General features: G+C 40.6%; 1 protein-coding gene across 2 annotated transcripts; it reads right to left on the reverse strand.

Moving 5' to 3' along the window:
• Positions 1-1921: 1921 nt before the first annotated feature.
• On the reverse strand, positions 1922-19352 carry APOD (apolipoprotein D). Of its 2 annotated transcripts, XM_045851359.1 has the most exons (5): positions 19242-19352; positions 14275-14437; positions 9028-9149; positions 5815-5903; positions 1923-3136 (listed from the first exon to the last, which is right to left on the reverse strand). In XM_045851359.1, the coding sequence occupies exons 2-5, from the start codon at positions 14407-14409 to the stop codon at positions 2901-2903; spliced, it is 582 nt and encodes a 193-aa protein (XP_045707315.1). In that variant the 5' UTR covers positions 14410-14437; positions 19242-19352; the 3' UTR covers positions 1923-2900. The 2 variants fall into 2 exon arrangements, with proteins under 2 accessions (XP_045707317.1, XP_045707315.1); XM_045851361.1 differs by lacking the exon at positions 19242-19352 and having other exon boundaries at positions 1922-3136.
• Between the last annotated feature and the right edge of the window lie 329 nt (positions 19353-19681).

Here is a 19681-nt window from a genome sequence, read left to right on the forward strand (position 1 = left end):
TATGTGGACAAAACCAAAGGGAGGTAGGAACAAGGGTAGGGTGTGGGGATGTCTGGGGTGGAGGGGGAGTGGTGGGGAGTAAAATGGAGACAACTATACTCAAACAACAATAAAATAAATAAATAAATGAAATATAGAAATTCATCATCACCAAGTCCTTATTATATGAAATGTTAAAGGGGCTTATCTAAGAAAAAAGATGAAAAATATTAACAGTAAAATGACAATAAACTCACAGCTATCAGCAACTGACCTAAAAAAACAAAAACAAAAGAAACTAAGCAAACAACTAGAACAGGAACAGAATCACTGAAATGGAGATCACATGGAGGGTTATGGGGAGGGAGAGGTGGAGGCGGGTAATGAGGCAAGGTACAGGGAATAAGAAGCGTAAATGTTACCAAATAAACAGGGGGAGGTTAAGAATAGTTTAAGAAGAGATTAAGAATAGTATAGAAAATGTAATAGCCAAAGAATTTATATCTGTGACCCATGGACGTGAACTAAGGGGGCTGGAATGTGGGTGGGAAGGGGTTGCAGGGTGGAGTGGAATAAGGGGGAAAATGGGACAACTGTAAAAGCATAATCAATAATATATATTTAAAAAGACTATGATGAACATTTGTACCTACATTGTCTCCTTCATTTTGATTACATAAAATAATCTCTGTTTAATATTATTATTATTAGTCTTAAACTCCTCATCTGAGGATATATCCATTGATTATTTTTTTAGAGACAAAGGAAGGAAGGGAAAGAGAGAAACATTAATTGGTTGCTTCTGTATGTCTGGACTGGGTATCCAACCCACAATCTCAGTATGTGCTCTGATGGGAAATTTAATCTGCAGTTTTTTGGTGTATAGGACTATACTCCAATCAACTCAGCCATCTGGCCAGAGTGATAGTCTTTAAATTACATGGAGATTGAATTCTCTAAGCATCTTTGGTCTCTTTGTTTAAAAAGTGTGCTTGCTAGAGACTTACATGTAGTTAGCTATGGGCAAAATAATAGGATGTGATAACTGGGATTTGCTTCAAAACACTCTAGGAAAAAACCTGGGGGTAGTGGATGACAGTTAAGGCAAGGCTGGTGAAATGTTTATGGCTGTTGGAACTGAAGATGGGTACAGGGGGATTTATCAAGTACTACTGTCTTTATTTTGTGTGTTTCTTCCCACTTTTCTTCTCTTCCTCTCCCTTCTGGATTTTTTGTTGTTTCTCCCGTGTGTCTTTTAGATATTTGTTGCCCCATGCTGCCCTCTAGATCCCCCCTTTTATTCTCAGAATCAGTCATCCCTGATACCTGCTTTATAGTATTCTTTATCAAAAACTCTAAGCCTATCCTTCTATCCACCCATTCAGAAATTCATTCACATAAAAAATTTGAGCCTCTGTTTTGGGCAAGATACCAGAACAGGTGCAAAAGGTAGTCACTTTCATTGTTTTAGGTGTTACCAGACAGCTGTTAAGAATAATGCAATCATAACTTATTTTGTACCACAAGATAAGAGATAGATAATATCTTAATGCTCTTGGGAAGAACTGTATTTTAGAAGAGGAGCCAAGTGCTCTCTGGTGGGGTGAGCAGGGTGATAAAGCACAAGGGCACAGCGGCAGGCAGAGCTGGAAAAAGAGGGTCTTCTCCTTCAATACCTGCCTCCTCTGTACCACCTTTTTGCCCCGTGTTTTTCAGCCTTTAAGAATTTCAAACTCAGAGCTACATTTTGAGATCGCATTTTTTAGTAAAATGAAAACTTACATATTAAGATCCTTGGAATTTTTGTAACCTTTAATATATAGCATTAAAGAGTCTCAAGTGCTTAAGGAAATTAATATTTTATATTCATGTTGAAAAAGCACAAGTCAAATCAAATGGCTTAAATTTCTATTCATTTCTTAAAGCATTAGTAGATTGTAAATGTTATGTGAGCTAAATGAAATTGCAATCTTTCTGATTTTGAAAGTCACAATATCAAAAAAAGAAAAAAACCTCAAGGTGGTTCTTGACTCCCTGAACTTGGACACCTGGAGGTGTGACTGTACAGTCTCACGGGTGCCTGTGTCTTGCAGGGTTTGAGACTTTCTTGGGCCTCCCATGGCTTCTTCACAGGCCTCTACCTTTGCATTCTTTAGCTTGGATTCTGTTTTATTTTAACTTGCCAGTCTCCCTCACTGGTCTGTGAACCTTCGTGGGAGGACAGGGATTCTGTACTCTTCAATGCCTGGAATGTAGCTGGGCCTTCGTTAAATATCAGTTGAATAAAAGACTCTCTCACCCCCCCAAAATTTTTCTTTAAAAAATTCTCATAGATCTCCCTGATAGATTCTCTTCATTCTTATACAGACTCCAAGATGGTCTCATTCTTCAGCCTGATTATGAAGACCTCCTGATGACAAAGTAAATGCTTCAAGGAGACTGCCTGCCAGAAACTCAAAAACACTGAATGATTCCTCTGCAAAGGACTGCCTAATACAGAAGGGGACACCCACCAAGTCATTGAGAATATGCCTTTGCCACCAGCTTTCTCTTTCCAGAAACGGGGTGGTTAACCTTTAAATGTAAACTGTTCAGTGCTTAGTTTTTTCAACATAACTGATTAAATATTTCCTAGTAATTAAAAACCCACAAATGATTCAATTAGAAATTTACTGTGAGCACAGCAAGTCAGCAAAAGTTTATTGTTAGGCACACCAGGTAACAGAGTAGTGTATGGCTAAGTGCTTGGGCCAACTTTCCTTGAGTTCTCCTCCACTGGCTTCTGCTGTCAAATTTCCCTTCTGTATTTGGAATGGTTTGTCTTGGTGGATTGGTTTGTTGTTACGAGAGGAGGGATAGAATTGGGAAAAGGCAAAGCAGAAGAGGGAACATGGGTGAATGCAGCCTTCATTTTGGGCCTGTTACAGGAACTTGGGGCAGTTCACCTGATCTGTGATGGTCATTTTCTCGATGTCAATGTTATTAGAGGTCAGAATATCTTTTAGATAGGTCACTGTTTCTGGAGGAAGGTAAGGGTTTCTTCCCAAGATCCAAACATGATCTACGTGGAACAGCCAGATGATTGTGGTACAGGAGTACATGAGGGCATAGTTCTCGTAGTCGGTGGCCAGGACCCAATACGGAGCTGAAGGCATCACTGAGAACCAGACAGAGGAGGACAGTATTAAGAGGGACCAGAGCAAGAGCAACCTTCATCTTCAGAACCTAGAAGTCACATTCTGGGGTCCTGGTTCTTCTAAATCAGTGGTTCTTAATTCTGGCTTCATGTGGAAACTGTTTGGGTGCTTTGCAAAATATCAGTCCCACCCCACCAGTAATTCTAATATGCAGCCAGAATTCAGAGCTAACATTCTGGATCCTCCCTGATAGGATCTGGTAGCAGGTTGGTCTTGGGAAGCCCATAGTAACTGAGGGGTTTGGCTGGACCCCCTAGACTGCCAGGTTGCACTTAGCACTAGTGTATATGAAAGCATGACTTAGCTAAGCACTGTACAGAATGTAAGGTCAGGGTCCTCAGGCTTTGTAAGCCAGTATCAGCCAGCTTCCTCTAGAACTTGACCAAGGGAGGAGGCAGGGGCTAATGTTAGTTTGTGTGTTTTTCTTCCTGCCTGCTCTTTGAAAATCTTCCCATTCTTAAAAATATGGTAAATCAGGTGGCAACAGATTATAAGCTCTTCCTTACAAAAAGTCTTATAAGGATTCATTGATTGATACCTGTATAGCATTGAAAGCCCAAAATTAAAGGGGTCCGTAAGAGGAGAGGTGGGGGATTTACCCTCTTCATCTAAATCCAGAAACTCCCTCTGTGAATTTGACTGCCACAGTCAAGCTTCAAGACAAGGGAAACTCCTAACAAAGCTTGTTAAATTTAAGTGGAAGACTGACCCACATGGGAGAGACATGTGTGCTGACCTCATAAGAACAAAAGACTTGGACACATGCAGTACTGGGAGATTTGCTTTCCCGGGTTTTAAGCATACCACCCCCTCCACTCAAAAATAATCTCACTGTTGCCCAGTCAAACCAGAGCTAAGCCACTGGACAAAGAAGGCAGTATGAGTGTGGTTAGAGTGTAGCTAGGGGTCAAGGACCCTTAGAATGTGGTGATGGTCAGGATCCAGGAGGCGTAGTTTAGATGACCACCCACTAAAGCATCTCCTATCTCTGACTCTCTATCTGTTTGTAAATATAAAAACAGAAGGACACTTGGAGGATGTCTGAATGGAAGCCTGGACAAGGCTGCAGGAGTTAAACTCAGTATTGTTTTTAAATTACATTTCTATCACTGTTGGTGCTGCCTTCCTGACTCACTCATGAGAGCATATATTCACCATATATCTGCTACCATTGAATTTCAACTGCTTTGTGTGTTCCCCACTGGACTGAGAGCTATTCATCCCTGAGTGATATGTCATCAGCAGCACTGTGCCCCACTTTGCACACACATTCAGGCACACACATTCTGTCTTCCACCCTATAGGATGTAGCACTGAAGCATAAATTTACCCAGATATTTTCCTTTAGTAAAGAAAATGTCTATGTCTATTAGAAAACTTTGACAGTCTCTCATTTTTCATGGAAGAACTCTCTAACATGGCCTTGGGGACCTGCCCCACCTCCACCCCATCTTGTCTCCCACTTCATGGACCTTTCAGGCCTTTTCTGATGCCATTCTTTCCACGTGGAACATCCTTTCCCATAATCTTCCATATACCCTGCAAAACCCAATGTGAACATCTGATCTCTTCAACCACAATAAATCTCTTCCTCCTCTGCTTCCCCAGCCACTCTTGCCTCTTTTAGTTCCTATTTAAGGCTTCCTTATGAAGGTTGTACACATACCTTTTGACCTTCACACCCATCCCCATCTCTCAATTGAGAGTTTGGATACCTAGGTTTTAGTCCCAACTCAGCCTCTAAGTAGTCCAGCGACCATGCCTATATCACCTAGCTTTTCTTTACCTCACTTTCTTACTTGTAGAAATCACAAGAGAAACTGACCTGTAGAGAGCCCTTTATAGCTTACAGAGCATGTGTTATCTAAGTTATCTTCACAACCGTAAGGGTAGATGTAGAGTTGCCCATGGTCATATGTGTGGGAGAGACTGTTCTCTCCTCCTCTCAGCATTCCTATCTTGGTCTATAGAATAAGAACTTCCTCTCTGCCCTACTCTAGGCCCTTCACCTATGTAGGGGGGCTGGGGGATGAATGAATCTTCTTGCATCTGGTGACTTCCATGTCTGCCCCAAGCCCTTTTGGCATTAGAAAACCTCACAGTTCTGAGCTGAATCCTCCAGTGTATCTATATCAGCAACAAAACTAATATATGATGCTTACTCTGTTGTCTGTGGGTATTCCTCAGTTAGCCCAGAATTCAGAGGGCAAATGCCTGTGATTAAATATCTCTCAGGGATCCCAACAACTACATTTACTTTTGTCAGTCTCTTATCTCCAAGCTTTTGTACATGTTAGCTGTTCTGCTAATAACTATTAATTTTTCAGGCTTTAGTTTCCATTAGGGAACAAGACTGGACTGGATCTCCTACTGCTTCGATCTGTGCTTCCTCTGTTCAAACACTCACTGTAGTTTTATAGTAAACTGCCTGGGACAAGGGTCAGCCCTGTCTTCCTCATCATTGCACCTCCAGCAACTTGCCCAGTACCTGGCATAGAGTAAGTGCTCAATAAGTAATTATACATTGAGTCATTATGGATGACACCCAGATGTGACACAAGTGCTCTGGCCCAGGGCTCTAGTCCTCAGTGTGCCCATCTCTATTCCCTGAAGCCTTCTGAGGGAAGTGAGTACTTACACCAGAAATACTTCACTTCCAACTTGGCGGGCTCTGTGAGGTTAACCAGGGAGGCTTCACCTTCAATTTGATTCACACTTCCATCAGATCTGCAATGAGTTAAAAAATAACCTGAACTCATTGAAAGCCAACAATCAATGAGAGGCAATAATTGTTGTACTAGGAACCATAGTGGCCAACATTATGATTTCTGGTTCCAGAGGATCTCGAAGGAAGGTTAGACTCTCGTTTCATTCTGTCCCTTTTGCTTTGTGACTGTCTCTAAGACCAAGCAGAGGAATACAGACTTGGGGCGATAAAACGCAGTGATTGCATTGATCTAGGACTCGACGCTATGTTAGGCTCTTGCGCTTCGACACTGTCTTTTGGACTACGTGAAATGCTCTGAGGCCCCTTCTAGTTCAGCAAGCTTCTGATTACATGTGGGAAGTTTTGATGTAGGCCAGGTAAAAGCAGTTGGTGAGCAAACATTGACCTTATTTCAGTGATTCTGAGGTATATTCAGGTCTCAGAGACATTAAATATGAAGAAATGTGCATCTTACAATTAATAACATCCTATACTTAAAATTGGAAGTGTCATTTATTTCTTAGTGGTACAAGATAAAATGGTATATATATAAAAGTCATGGTCTTAGGTTGTATGAAAAATTTTCACTGTTTTGAAGGGAGCTGACGCCATTTCTGGATAACTCCCGGTAACCCCATGGACACACGGCAGAGGAGAAAGGCTTGGGGATGGAGGCAGCACACAGGGTGGGTGCTCAGACATTAAGGGGTTCTTCCTAGGAAGACAGGAGAGGAGCTGCTTGTTCATCAGTCCTCGAGGGGACAAACTAAAATTGGAGAAACAGTATGTGTCAGAAAGTTAGCAGGCGATGGTTAGTGGTGATGCATGTCCTGGGAACCATCCTGTAAGAACCAGGTAAGGGAGGGTGGGACATGTAGTGTGATGGTCCTGGATGCACTCTCTGTTTGTCATTGAATAGGGCCAGAGAAAGCCCTGGTCTCTGACCTGGAACTCAGCTGTTGGGAAGATAGTCCATTTCTATCTGCACACAGTTGCTTAGCAACAAATCAATCTCTTCCCATCAGGCTTTTCCTCTTTTCACTATTATTTGTGTTCTGCTCCAGAACACTTTTTAAAATACCAGTCTCTGACCAGAAACTCACTTATTTATGGGAAAATGCATGGGTATTTTCAAGGGTAGCAGCAGATTAAAAATAATAGGGAGTATTTATTAAATGATTACTATATGCCAAATACTGGTCTAAGTGCTTCACACATGTTGACTCGTTCTTGCTCACAAAGCCTTCTGTGGGAGGTACTATGATTATTGCCATTTTACTTAGGTGAAAAGGGAAGCCTAGAGATAACCTACAGATAACAGATAACCTAACATCAGGTCATTAGTAAGTGGCAGAAGCAGGATTTTAGGCTGGATTTCAGCCTTTCTCAAAAGCCTAAGCGCTTCAGCTCCCATCCCTGTGCCAGATGCTTTGTCCTTCAAATTTTGTGATACTGACTAGTGTTTTGCTCAGACTCCCTGCTGTGGCTTCCACTTACTCTGCAGTACTCCTGGAAGGAGAATCTACAACTAGCAAACCTTTCTTCATATCCCTTTGTACCTTATGATCCTAGAGGCAGAGCAATCGAACACTCAGGATTCTTGCCAACTCTGAAGGAGAGGTGGGGGATCGCATGGATGTTGGGATCTGTGTCATTGTCTGACTCTTGGTCTTCAAATGGGATAAAAGATTTGGAATAAAGTCATTGCAGCTTCAGGGCTTGCAAAATTCCTGTGATGTTCTGGGAGTCTACATCTCAATTCCTGTAGCCCTTCCTGGGCTCTGAAATGAGCTGAACTTCCCCCTAGAGACCCTCAGAGTCCTTTGTTTCTTTGGTTCATGGAGGGTCAGAGAGTCAACCCATTGTGCTTTGGCTCACTGGAAGCTTAGTGAATAATAGGGTGGCCTCAGAAAGTCCCTCTGAGCCTAAGTAATTTCCAGGCTGGGTTGTACTTATTTTCTTGGAGTTGAACACAATTTTCAGATTCCCTAAGGAACAGGAAGGACGGCCTTACATTCCCACCTTTTCTTTGATTTGTCTTTGGTTCTCTTCCCCTGGGTTGGAATCTCAGCTTCGTCACTTATAAGCTATGTGACACTTTGGCAAATTACTTTACTTCTCTGTACCTCAGTTTCTTTATACATAAAAATGGGGTTAGCGACAGCATTACTTCAGGATTGTTATGGTATTAAATCAATATACAGGGTGGAGAAAACTTGGGTTTACACTTGTGAGTATGTGAAACACAGAGTTTATTCTTGTACTATTATTTATTAATTGCATTATTTTCCATACCAACAACTGTAAACCTACTTTTGCCCATCCTATATACATACACACCCATACATATAGGTACATACACATGTATATATACATATATACACAGAATAGTGCCTTGCCCATAGGAAATGATTAACAACTGTTAGTTACTGTTTTTATTGTTGTTCTTATTTTTGTTGATAGAGGATGGATAGGAGTTTTCCTGAGGCTTTTTTTAAGTTTATGGCTGCTTTTCAAAGTGTGAATTTGAGGATCAAACATCAATCTGTAAGAATCATTCAGTAATAGAAAAGTACAATTCTATAGGATATCCTGTTCACATAATCTAGAGTGCATCTATTTATGTATTTGGTCCTTGCTTAATAAGAAAAGGAATTTTCTAAAGGCCAAAGCTGTCTGGAGATTGGATAAATTATCATGGATGATGATGAGTACCCAGTTTCCTGGAGGCTTCAAGCAAAGCTTGATGCCCTCTGTCAGTAGGTGATATAGAAAGGGCTTCTCTCTTGGTTTGGAGGTAAGACAAGATGGTCCCTGATGTCCTTTGCTAGTAGAGTCTTCATTTGCAGTGAGAACAGGAACCTGCAATTTGGGTTACCCTTGAGTCCCTAGTGCCTCTCACAGGATCCAGTGCCCAATAGGTGGTTAGCAAGTGGTCATGGAAATGAGCGAATGACTTCTAAGTCCCACCATACTGCCTGCCAAAAGCTGTCCTCTCAAGGTCTGTTGTAAGCAGGCAGTCCAGACCTAGCAATGATCAAATCTTCCATTAACTAGACTGCAAGGGCACCCAGTCACCTGAGGACAGCTCTCTGCAGGGTTGGCTCCAGGATGTGCAATGCCTTTGAAACCACAGCCACTCACCTCAGCTCCTGGTTTACCACTTTGATGTTTCCATTTTCCATTAGTGAGTAGTTGGCTTGGATGCACCTTCCCTTCTCAAAGCTCACTGGGATCTTCTCAATTTCATACCATCTTCCAAGATACTGCAGAGACAACAAGTAGAGCAAAGCCTTGAGCCTCTCTGGGGACCAACAAACTCTTCTCCTTTGTTATCTTTCAGAGCAGAGCCCTTTCCTGGGGAAACCAGGAAAAATGGGCTACATTGTTTCCACTGGCAACTGAGCAAGATACTGATTGAAAGGAGGATAAGTGAATTAGATGTGTGGGCACTGGTTGAATGCCACATTCTGTCCCTAAAGTGCTCTTTATTTAGATACACTCTGTGTCCTTTTCAGCCAAAATCTACGTGAAATTTAAAGCTCTGTCAAAGGAAGAGGTTCATTTAGATCAATGATCTTCAACTGTGAACAAGAATATTTAAAACATAAAATACCTTATTATTTATTCAGGGCCACAGACCTCTTTTCCTGTAGATTGTCAAATAAAAATATGAAAACAGACAACACAACAGTAGCTGTCTGGTGTGAATGAATCAAAATGATATCTGTTTTTGTCAGATCAGCAAAAAAATATTTTTTTTTGGTGTGCCACAGAATTTTGGTTGGTAGTTTATGTGTGCCATGAGATTAAAAAAGTTGAAAATCGCTGGTCTGGTTGATGTAAGGTGCCATCTCAAATGTTATATGATTCTTCAAGACACCTTTGAATTTTGTACAAAGTCAGATATGTTCACCGTGGGATTCTAGAGGTGATTGAATTCTCCTCATATCACCCCAACTTTGTGAGTTGGCCACAAAGGCTTTTGGAAAATGATCAGGATTTTTTTTTATCCTCACCAGAGGAATTTTTTTTTCATTTATTTTAGAGAGAGAAGAAGGGAGAGAGAAACATCCACATGAGAGAGAGGCATTGATTGGTTGCCTTCCCTATACACCCAGACCAAGATCATAAGCGTCTGCACCTTAGCAGATATGTAAACCCACAGCCTAGGTATGTGCCCTGACCAGAAATTGAACCTGCAACCTTTTGTTTATAGGATGATGTTCCAACCAATGGAGCCATACCAAACAAGGCAGATGATCAGGATTTAGATAACTTGTATCATTCTTCCACTGGAAACTTGCTCTCAGTTCATAACCCTGGTGTACACAGTCACCTTTAAAGTAAGTACACAACTGTGTGGACAGACACCCTCATGTATTCATACATTGCTTTGCATAGAGATTGAACCAATTTACAACCTTCATGGAGGGTGACTTGGCAATATATAGCAAAAGTAAATACGCATACACCCCTTGTCCCGGCCAATTTCACATCTAGGAATGTATTCTCTGATAATTAGAAATGATGTGTGTGTAAGATTATTTGTTGCAGTACAACTTGTACTAATAAAAGAGAGGAAAGAGTTTCAGTGAACATTAGTAGGGGGATGGGTAAATAAATGATATTTATACAGTGGAATGTTATACATCTTTTTTTAAAAGAGTAATGTGCAATTATCTCCAAGATACAGTAAACAAAAAGACCAGTAGTATATATACTATGCTACATTTTGTGTAACAATTGGGAAAGAGTTATTAGTTTTTTATTGCTCTTGTAATAAATTGCCATAAACTTAAAATAACACAAATTCACTTTCTCATAGTTCCATAGGTAAAAAGTCTGACACGGGTCTCCCTGGGCTAAAATCAGGATGTTGTCAAGGCTGTTTCTTCCAGAGGCTCTAGAGGAGAATCTGTTTTCTTGTATTTTTCAGGTTCTAGAGTCTCAATTTCTCTATTTACATAGGAAAATGCAATGTTTAAAAAGAATCCTAGGAAGAAAGAAGTATAACTATCTCTATTTGCAGACCACATAATTTTGTACACAGAAAATCCTAGTGAAACCATAAACCACAAAACTATTAGAACTAATAAAGGAGTTCATTAAGATTAAAGGATAGAAGATCAATACAGAGAAATCAAATACATTTTTACATTTACAATGTTCAATCTGCAACTAAAATTAAGAAAATTCCATTTACAATAACATCAAAAGAATAATACTTAGAAGTAAGTGTAAGCAAAGAAACATAAAACTTGTACTCTGAAAACTACATTGTTGAAAAAAATGAAAGAAGAGCTAAATAAATGTAAAGGTATCTCATGTTCATGAGTTGGAAGGCTTAAATTTGTTAAGATAGCGATTGATAGACACACAGATTTAATGTGCAGTAATCTCTATTAAAACTCCCAATAGGTTTCTTTGCAGAAATTAACAAACTAACCCTAAAATTCATATGGAAATGCAAAGGACCCAAAATAGCCAAAGGAACAAAGTTGAAAGATGCATACAGTCCAATTTCAAAACCTAACTACACAACTACAGCAATCAAGACTGTATTGTACTGGCATAAGGATAACTATACAGATGAACAGAATAGAATTGAGCGTCAAAGTAAACCCTCACATATATGGCCAATTGATTTTTGACAAGAATGCCAAGACTATTCAATGAAGAAAGAACAGTCTTCTCAACCAATAGTTCTGGGACAACTAAATATCCACATGTGAAAGAAAAAGTTGGCCCCTATATCACACTGTATGCAAAACTTGACTTCAAATGGATCACAGACTTAGATCTAAAAATCTTCAGAAGACAATATAGTAGTAAATCTCTATAACCTTGGATTACGCAATGGCTTTTTAAATATGATGCCAAAAGCACAAGCAACAAAAGAAAAAAATAGATAAGCTAGACTTCATTAATATTAAAAACTCATCTGTATCAATAAAATAAGAAGACAATCCATGGAATGAGAGAAAAAAATGCAAATCATATATTTGATAGGAATTTGTATCTAAAAGATATAAAGAACTCATATCTCAATAATTAAAAGATAAATAACCCAATTGAGAAATGGGCAAAGGACTTAAATAGACACATCTCCAATAAGCACATGGAAAGATGCTCAACATCATTTGCTGTTAAAAGAATGCAACTCAAAACTACTATGAGATAACACTTCATATCCAGTAAAAGGCCTATACTCAGAAAGATGACAATAAAAAGTGTGGACAAAGATATGGAAAAGTTAGAATTATACACTTCTGGTGGGAATGTAAAATGGTGCAGGTCTTTTGGAAAAGAGTCTGACGGTTTCTCAAAAGGCTAAACACAGAGTTACCATATGACCTAATAATTCTATTCACAGGTAAATACCCAGGAAAACTGGGAATGCCTGTCTACAAAAACAAACAAGCAAACAAAAAATCTTGGACATGAATGCTCATAGCAGCATCTTTCCTGAGAGTCAAAAAGTGTAAACAGCACAAATGATGAACAGATGGATAAAATGTAGTATAAGCCATTCAGTAGAATATTTTTGGCAATGGAAAGAAATGAAGTACTGATACACACTACAACATGGATGAACCTTGAACACATTATGTTTGTAAAAGGAGTCAGTCAGAAAAGACCTATTGTATGATTCCATTTCTGTGAAATTGTCCAGAAGGGGCACATTCATACATAGAGAAAGTAGATTATTGATTGCCTAGGGCAGAGAACGGTGTGGGGATGCAGGGAATAACTGTTAATAGGTAAGGAGTTTTTGAGATGATGAAAGTGTTCTAAAATTGATTATATTGATGGTTTCATAACTGTGGATATACTAAAAACCACTGACAGTAAAACCACTCTAAACAGGTAAATTGTATATAGTACATGGATTATGTCTCAGTTAAACATCCTGCTTTATCTCTCAAAGAATTTTTTTAAACATAGATCAATTATAATTTCCAAAGTATCTTGGGATTTTTACCCCCAAATTGAAATGTAATTCAAATTCCCTGGATTTTTTTCTGTAAAGCCTCATATACCTGAATAAAGAAATTAGCCCTTAATAATGAATGGAGAAAGCCAATGTAGACTTTGGTGTACTGTATCTTCCCCCCTGCACCCCCACCCCCGCCACTTTCAGGCTTTGAGCTGTCTTCCTTTATCCTGTACCTAATCCATGCCCTAAGAGGTCCCAATACTCATTCATACTGAGGTGTAAGTTACTGATAACAATGTTAATGTTACTTACAACAAGTAAATTTCTTCTTAAAATAGAACTAAACTTCTACTAAGGAGAATATGTCTTTTTTTTAAATTTTTTATTTTTAGAGAGGGAAGGGAAGGAGAGAGAGAGAGAGAGAAACATCAATGTGTGGTTGCTGGGGGTCATGGCCTGCAACCCAGTCATGTACCCTGTCTGGGAATTGAACCTGCAATACTTTGGTTCTCAGCCCATGCTCAATCCACTGAGCTATGCCAGCCAGGGCTGAGAATATGTCTTAACAGGGAGATTCTAGGCATGAGTTAGCAACAATGAGAGACTCTAAGCCATGTCATCCAATAGCTGCTTCTTTCTGCTGCTCTATCCCCCTGGCCACACAGATATTCAGTAAGGCTGGGCCTAATTCGAGGAGGAAAAGCCATACATTGGGGAGCTGCTTATATTGATATATCATTAGTGTGGGTAACAAAAAAAGTCCCTTGGGGAGTTCTGTCCTCTTCTGGGTCCTGTTTGGAGTAACACATGGGTGTTCTGTACTCTGGGAAGCCTGTTTTGAATCCCAGTCTGCATTCATTGGCTGTGTCACTGGGTAGGTTATAAGCTCTCCAACATTCAACTTCTTCATCTGTAGAATGGGGACAATGGCACTGCAGCAGCTCCTCTTGATGCCTGATCCCATGTCCTCTTAGCTCACCTTTGGGTTTACCATCATGGACAATTCCCACACATACTGCCCCTCTGTCTTCTTCTCTGCTAGGCATCTTTGCCATGTGAACTCCCAGGGCCCACTTGCATCCCTCTGTGGGACACTCTGAGGTGCATTCCACACATTTCATCAGAGAATCCCCAGCAAGATTGAACCCCATTGTTCACAGAGTTAACATCCTCCTGAATGTACCCTTTATTGCTTTTCTGTCCTCTCTGTCTCACTTACCCTACATACTCACTGGTGCTTCCTGAGATCATTTTACAAAACTCCTGGCTCCTGGTCTCAGAGAATCTGCTTTGGTGAGAACAAGTAAGGTAAGTACCTACCATAGCTTTGCTGTGTCCATCAAAGCAGAATCATAAAGCTGAGCCTTGTAGGGTGCTTATTTATACAGGAGACAACAAAACAAGTGGGAAGTTAGCCTTTTACTAATACCACTGCTTAAAGTTTACCACACCTTATTCACATCAAAATTCTCCTGCACAGGAGGGGTCGGGCACTTCCCAAGATGGAATGCTTGTCCCTCCGCTGCACCAAAGAGTCCAGCCAGTGCCGAAAACTGTAGCAGCAGCAGCAGCAGCGCCATCACCATCTTGGGGGCTGGTGGCTGGGATTAGAACCTGAAATTGAAGTAAACAAAGCAGCTGGCATCTTCTCTGCTATCACAGAAAAAAGGTTTCTCGGCTGGCAGGTCCCCTCCGCGGGCAATCCTTCCCTTTGCCCCGTGTGAACCCCTCATCCTCCAGGGCCACCTGAACTGTCAGCACTGCTGTGTAGTTCTCTCCCGTGCGAGCCTCTCTCTAGGCCCTTTGCCCCTGCATTAGAGTACATTCTGTGTGGAGCTGGAGTTTGTTGGATTTACTTTGCATCCTCTCCCCCTCACCTAACTGGCCATTTTTCAAGGGTGGACACTGTGTCTGATTCTTCCTGGACTCTCTCCCACAGAACCTTGTAGTGTCAGTCACAGTAGATACTTGAGTGAACAGAAACGATGTTGGGGCAGGTGGACAGGCAAAGGGAGAGATATTGAAGCTGTCAAGTTAATCATGAGAGAGAAAAAAATGAAAACAAACCACACATAACATTTAGTATCTTATGAGATTCATACAGAAATGCCTCCCTGACCCTAGCTCCGCCCCCTGCCCCAGTCTCACTGGGCTGTTTACCAACACAGGAGGGGGTGCATTCCACACATTTCCTCCCAGAATCCCGCTGCTCCTGACCTGACTGGGTTTTTTAATTTGGGCTTTACACATACGAAGTATAACAATGTCCAATTTATGCTTTAGTTTCCTGGTCTATTTATTAAGTGGAAATACTAATCATATCCAGCTCATGAAGTTTTGTGGTAATTAAATGAGAAAATCGAGAAAGAGTATTTAGAGCAGCGTCTGACAGAGAAAATGCTCAATAAATGCTAGTTACTGTTACTATGAAAAGCAGAAACAAATTATTGTTTCCTGAATTCATTTATTTATTTATTACATTTTATTGGGGATATATTTCATAGACGTGTATTTAACTTGAGAAAAACTGGTAGCTTGCATGAAACTTTGTAACAAGCATTTCTGCCCAAAGTGCCCTTCCAGCAGCGGAGGCTGCTCTGAGTAGGGGCGGTAGGCAGGGGTGGGGGGCTGCAGGGCTGTGGGCAGGGTCTCAGCTCCCGGTTGTTCCCTGCTTCTCTCACTGACTTGCTTTCAGTTTGCTCTCTTCCATGTGACTCTCTGCCTGTCACTGTATGACAGCTACATCCAGCACTTTGTCTTTCTCCCTGTGAGGAGGAGGACTGAATCAATGTGAGCAAAATGTTCTCAGATCTGAGCATTTAAAAGGATGTGTCAAAATAAGAATAATTATAACCACTTTATTATGAGTCTCCAAACCTTCAAATAACGTTTAATGATCAATAACTTTTCTTCTGGAGGTTTTTTGGCTAGTTTTCAAAAGAAAAATTATACAATGAATAGAAGCTGACAGAGGCGGGTGGTCACTGAGCAAGTCTGCAGAGAAGGGGATAAAGCCACCTTTATCTCTCCTTCAGTCTCCGAGGTTCCATTTCCCATCAGCCCTACCACGATGTAAGAAACACCTTTCTTTTCACCTTTCCTGATGGATTTGCAGAAACCCAGACTAAACCTACAAAAATTCGCATCCTTTTCCAAGAGACTCTCAGAACCACTGGAACTCTACTCTTGACCCCCCTGGGGGACACATTCAGCACCTTGCCCAAAAGATCTAACCTCAAAGGAGGGCCACATATTCTGTACATTCTACTGGGTCTTTAAAACTGGACAGGACCCTAGAGGACATTTACCCAACCCTTCCCTCCAGGTGTACAGATGGGGAAGCTGGGGCTCAGAAGGGCAGAGAGATAGGACTCAGTCCCCATCTCCAGCTGTCCATTCCGAAGCTCCCCTGGGTCACACTTCCTATGCATACCTCCCTTAACCTGATGAGTCTTGCTTCATTACATGACAGATACACCAAAAGTCAGTTCTATGTCTTACTCTGACAACTACCTTATTGATACAGGGTGCAGCTAAGGGGGTCCCCAAATAGGGATTTGTAATGGGGTCCAGAACGCAGTGTGTCCAGAAATATTAAATACATATATATAAGATATCTGCACCCCAACAAGTCTGATCTAGGGGATGGAACACATGGAGCAGGGCCATTGAGAGCTGTTTTGCTTAGCAACAGTTTTGCAGCTAACCTCTGGCCTGGTCATTTAACAAATCATTTAACTTTTAACTGGTTTCATGGATATGTTACATAGCTGTGGCCATGCTTTGAGCCAGGGAGATGGGAGTGACTTCGACTCAGGATGTAACTGGGAAGCAACTCCCTCTGGTTACTGGGCCTGCAATCTCTCTGGATACTGAGAGAGAAAAGAAGGAAGTTTGGGACTCACACGACATTGGAGTAAGTTGGGGCCCACGTGACTCTGGGGAAAGTTGGGACCACACAACTTTGGTGAAAGGCAGAGGGACCACATGGCTTTGTCGAAAGTCAGGACCACACAGCTTTGGGGTGCGCCCTTTTGTCACATGGCTTAGGAAGCAGAAGAGACCTTGCTGGGAAGGAAAGGGGTGAAAGGACTCTTGCTGGTGTGCCATGAGAAGGTGCCGCATGGATTTGGATTAACTGGAGATCTCAGCGTCATGGTGCTGGGAGCTGAGGGGCTTTTTTTTTTTTTAAGGTTTTATTTATTTATTTCTAGAGAGGGAAGGGAGGGAGAAAGAGAAAGAGAGAGAAACATCAATGTGCGGTCGCTGGGGGCCATGGCCTGCAACCCAGGCATGTACCCTGACTGGGAATCGAACCTGCGACAGCTGAGGGGCTTTTTGAGCCACAGACTTCTACTTCTTTTCCTGAGGTATGGTACCCCGGACTGGGCAGAGGGAGAAAGAAGGACTGCGTGCATTTGTGGGTATTCTAAAGGACTTTAGTATTTTAATGAGAACATTAAGTCATTACTCTAAGTCTGTATAACTTTTTAAATAAATAATTATTTTCCTTTTCACCAATCTCTGGCATTGAAAGATTTTTTTTCCTGGCAGTGGGCAAGGCAAACATAGTATGGGGAGGGGACACCTGTAGCACAAGGAGGGGTTCCACTCAGTAGTAGTATATCATTCTCTAGTCGGCGCCCCCCGCCCCCCCCAGTTCTGTTCTGTAACTTTATTACAAAATGTTCTATTGTGGGTTGATACTTTTTTTTTTAAAGTTCTGTAGGAGGATTTCAGAGCAAGGCTAATTTGCCTTGATTGTATCTGTTCCAAAGATGCCTGTTTAGTGCAGTAATTTTCTTCCAATAGGTAAAACTTTTTTTTGTGAAAGGGCTGTTAGCATCCATAATTTTTTATGGTTGCCCCTTCCATTCTAATTCACCCAACACTAACTGATTGCCACTGAGGGTAAATCTATTATTAACATGTACCTATGAACTTGGGTATATAAGATATTTTTTGCATTTTCTAATTAATATCAGTGAGAAGATTGAACTAATGATGAAAGTTTAAATACTTTTTAAAATAAATGTAATTTTATAATTATTTTAACTGAATAGTAAATAATTTCAAACTAATTCTACTAAGGTGCATCTACTGGGTCAACACTGACTCTGAGACTCACTGGCCATACTCATTGACCTTCCCCATCCAGAAGCCCTGGCCTCAGTATTTTTCATGTTCCAGGCATCGAATTTCCACAACATCCTGTCTGGAAGGGTCCTGCCCTGACCTCTTTGTACTCAGTGAGGTTAATTTGCCCAGGTTACTTCCTTATGCCAACAGATCTCCTAAGACTCTGCAGTCCTAACACCTGCGTGTTAGCGTAGACCTAGTCTCTGATCTCAAGAAGCTGCAGAACATTAAGGACTAGATTTTTAGATTTCACATAATAAAATATAATACATTTCCACAAGTAAATGGCTAAATGGCTAAACCCATTTAGCTATTGAACCTAACAAGAAAATATATTATCTTCTGAAGAACATATTTTTGTGCCATGTTTTTAAAAAAGTATTTTATTTATTTATTTTTTAGAGAGAGGGGAAGAAAGGGAGAGAAACATTGATTGGTTGCCTCTCACATGCCCCAACCAGAGACCTGAGCTGCAGCCCATGCAGGTGCCCTGACCAGGAATCTAACTGGTGACCTTTAGATTTGTAGGACAACACCCATCCACTGAGCCACACCAGTCAGGGCCATGTACCATATTGTTAAGTGCATTTTATATCAACAGAATGAATTCCAGTTCATTTTTCACTATTTTACTGTAATGCACATTTGGATAACAAGTGTCTGAGAATTCATCTAGTACAGTATTAGTGTATGAAAAGTCCTCTCATTGATTCATATAGTACAGAGAGACTGCATTGTGCAGGCAGAAGATTTTGAGGGGAGTCAACATTGTGCTGGCACCCAGCTCTGGCATTTGGTGGAGGTCTTGCCTTATGCCAGTTGCATAAATTATCTAATCCTCAGTTTCCGCATCTGAAAAATGGCACTAATAATATCTACATATTTTTACGTGCATAATGCACACTTTTTTGTCCAAATTTTTGAGGGAAAAATACGAATGTGCTTTATACATTGGTATAATGATTATACACCATGGGTATAATAATGGGCACAATAATCCCACGTATAATGTACACAAAAATGTGGGTATGCATTATACATGGCAAAATGCAGAACCTTGTAAGTTTTTTAGAGGAAAAATGAAGCCAAGTTTGCAAAGCTACTGGCACCAACTCTCAGTTGTGTTAGTTAATTGGCCTTCTTGGTGCAGTGGGCAGTGCATCAGTCTCATAATCGTGTTAGTTATAATTGTTAGCTGAAAACGGGCAATTGAAAGTCAAGACTGTCTCTATTTTAAGCATTATTTATCCTAAATAAAAATTAAAAGTACAGTACATACCTTTTTATTGAGATGAAGGCAATTTCCACATGCAAAATTATCCAATTTGAGATGCCTTGTGTCGGTAACTGGCTTCTCCCAAGTTGTTTTATAAGCTCCACTGGGTCATTGCTGTTTAATTTTAATGCATGTCAAACCCCCTAGAGTTCAGGAAGGCTGGACTAAAAGCTTAGCTCTGTGTAAACACAAAGATGTAGTGTTTTGTTCTTTTTCCTCCCCCAATTTCCTTCACAGCTGCTCCCTGAAGAAGAAACAATGAGATATTGTTTGTGTGTATATGAAAGACAAAGTACATTTATTTTCCTTTCTATTGAATTTATTGGGGTGACACTGGTTAACAAAATTCTATAGAGACAAACTGCATGTCATTCAAAACATCTTTTTTTGCTATGTAGATTTCCTAATTTAATTTTCTCAGTCAAATTGCACTTTTAAATTCC

The sequence above is a fragment of the Phyllostomus hastatus genome, unplaced genomic scaffold (genome assembly GCF_019186645.2).
Source record: "Phyllostomus hastatus isolate PE091 unplaced genomic scaffold, TTU_PhHast_1.1 phas_contig_86, whole genome shotgun sequence".
NCBI classification, from domain to species: Eukaryota; Metazoa; Chordata; class Mammalia; order Chiroptera; family Phyllostomidae; genus Phyllostomus; species Phyllostomus hastatus.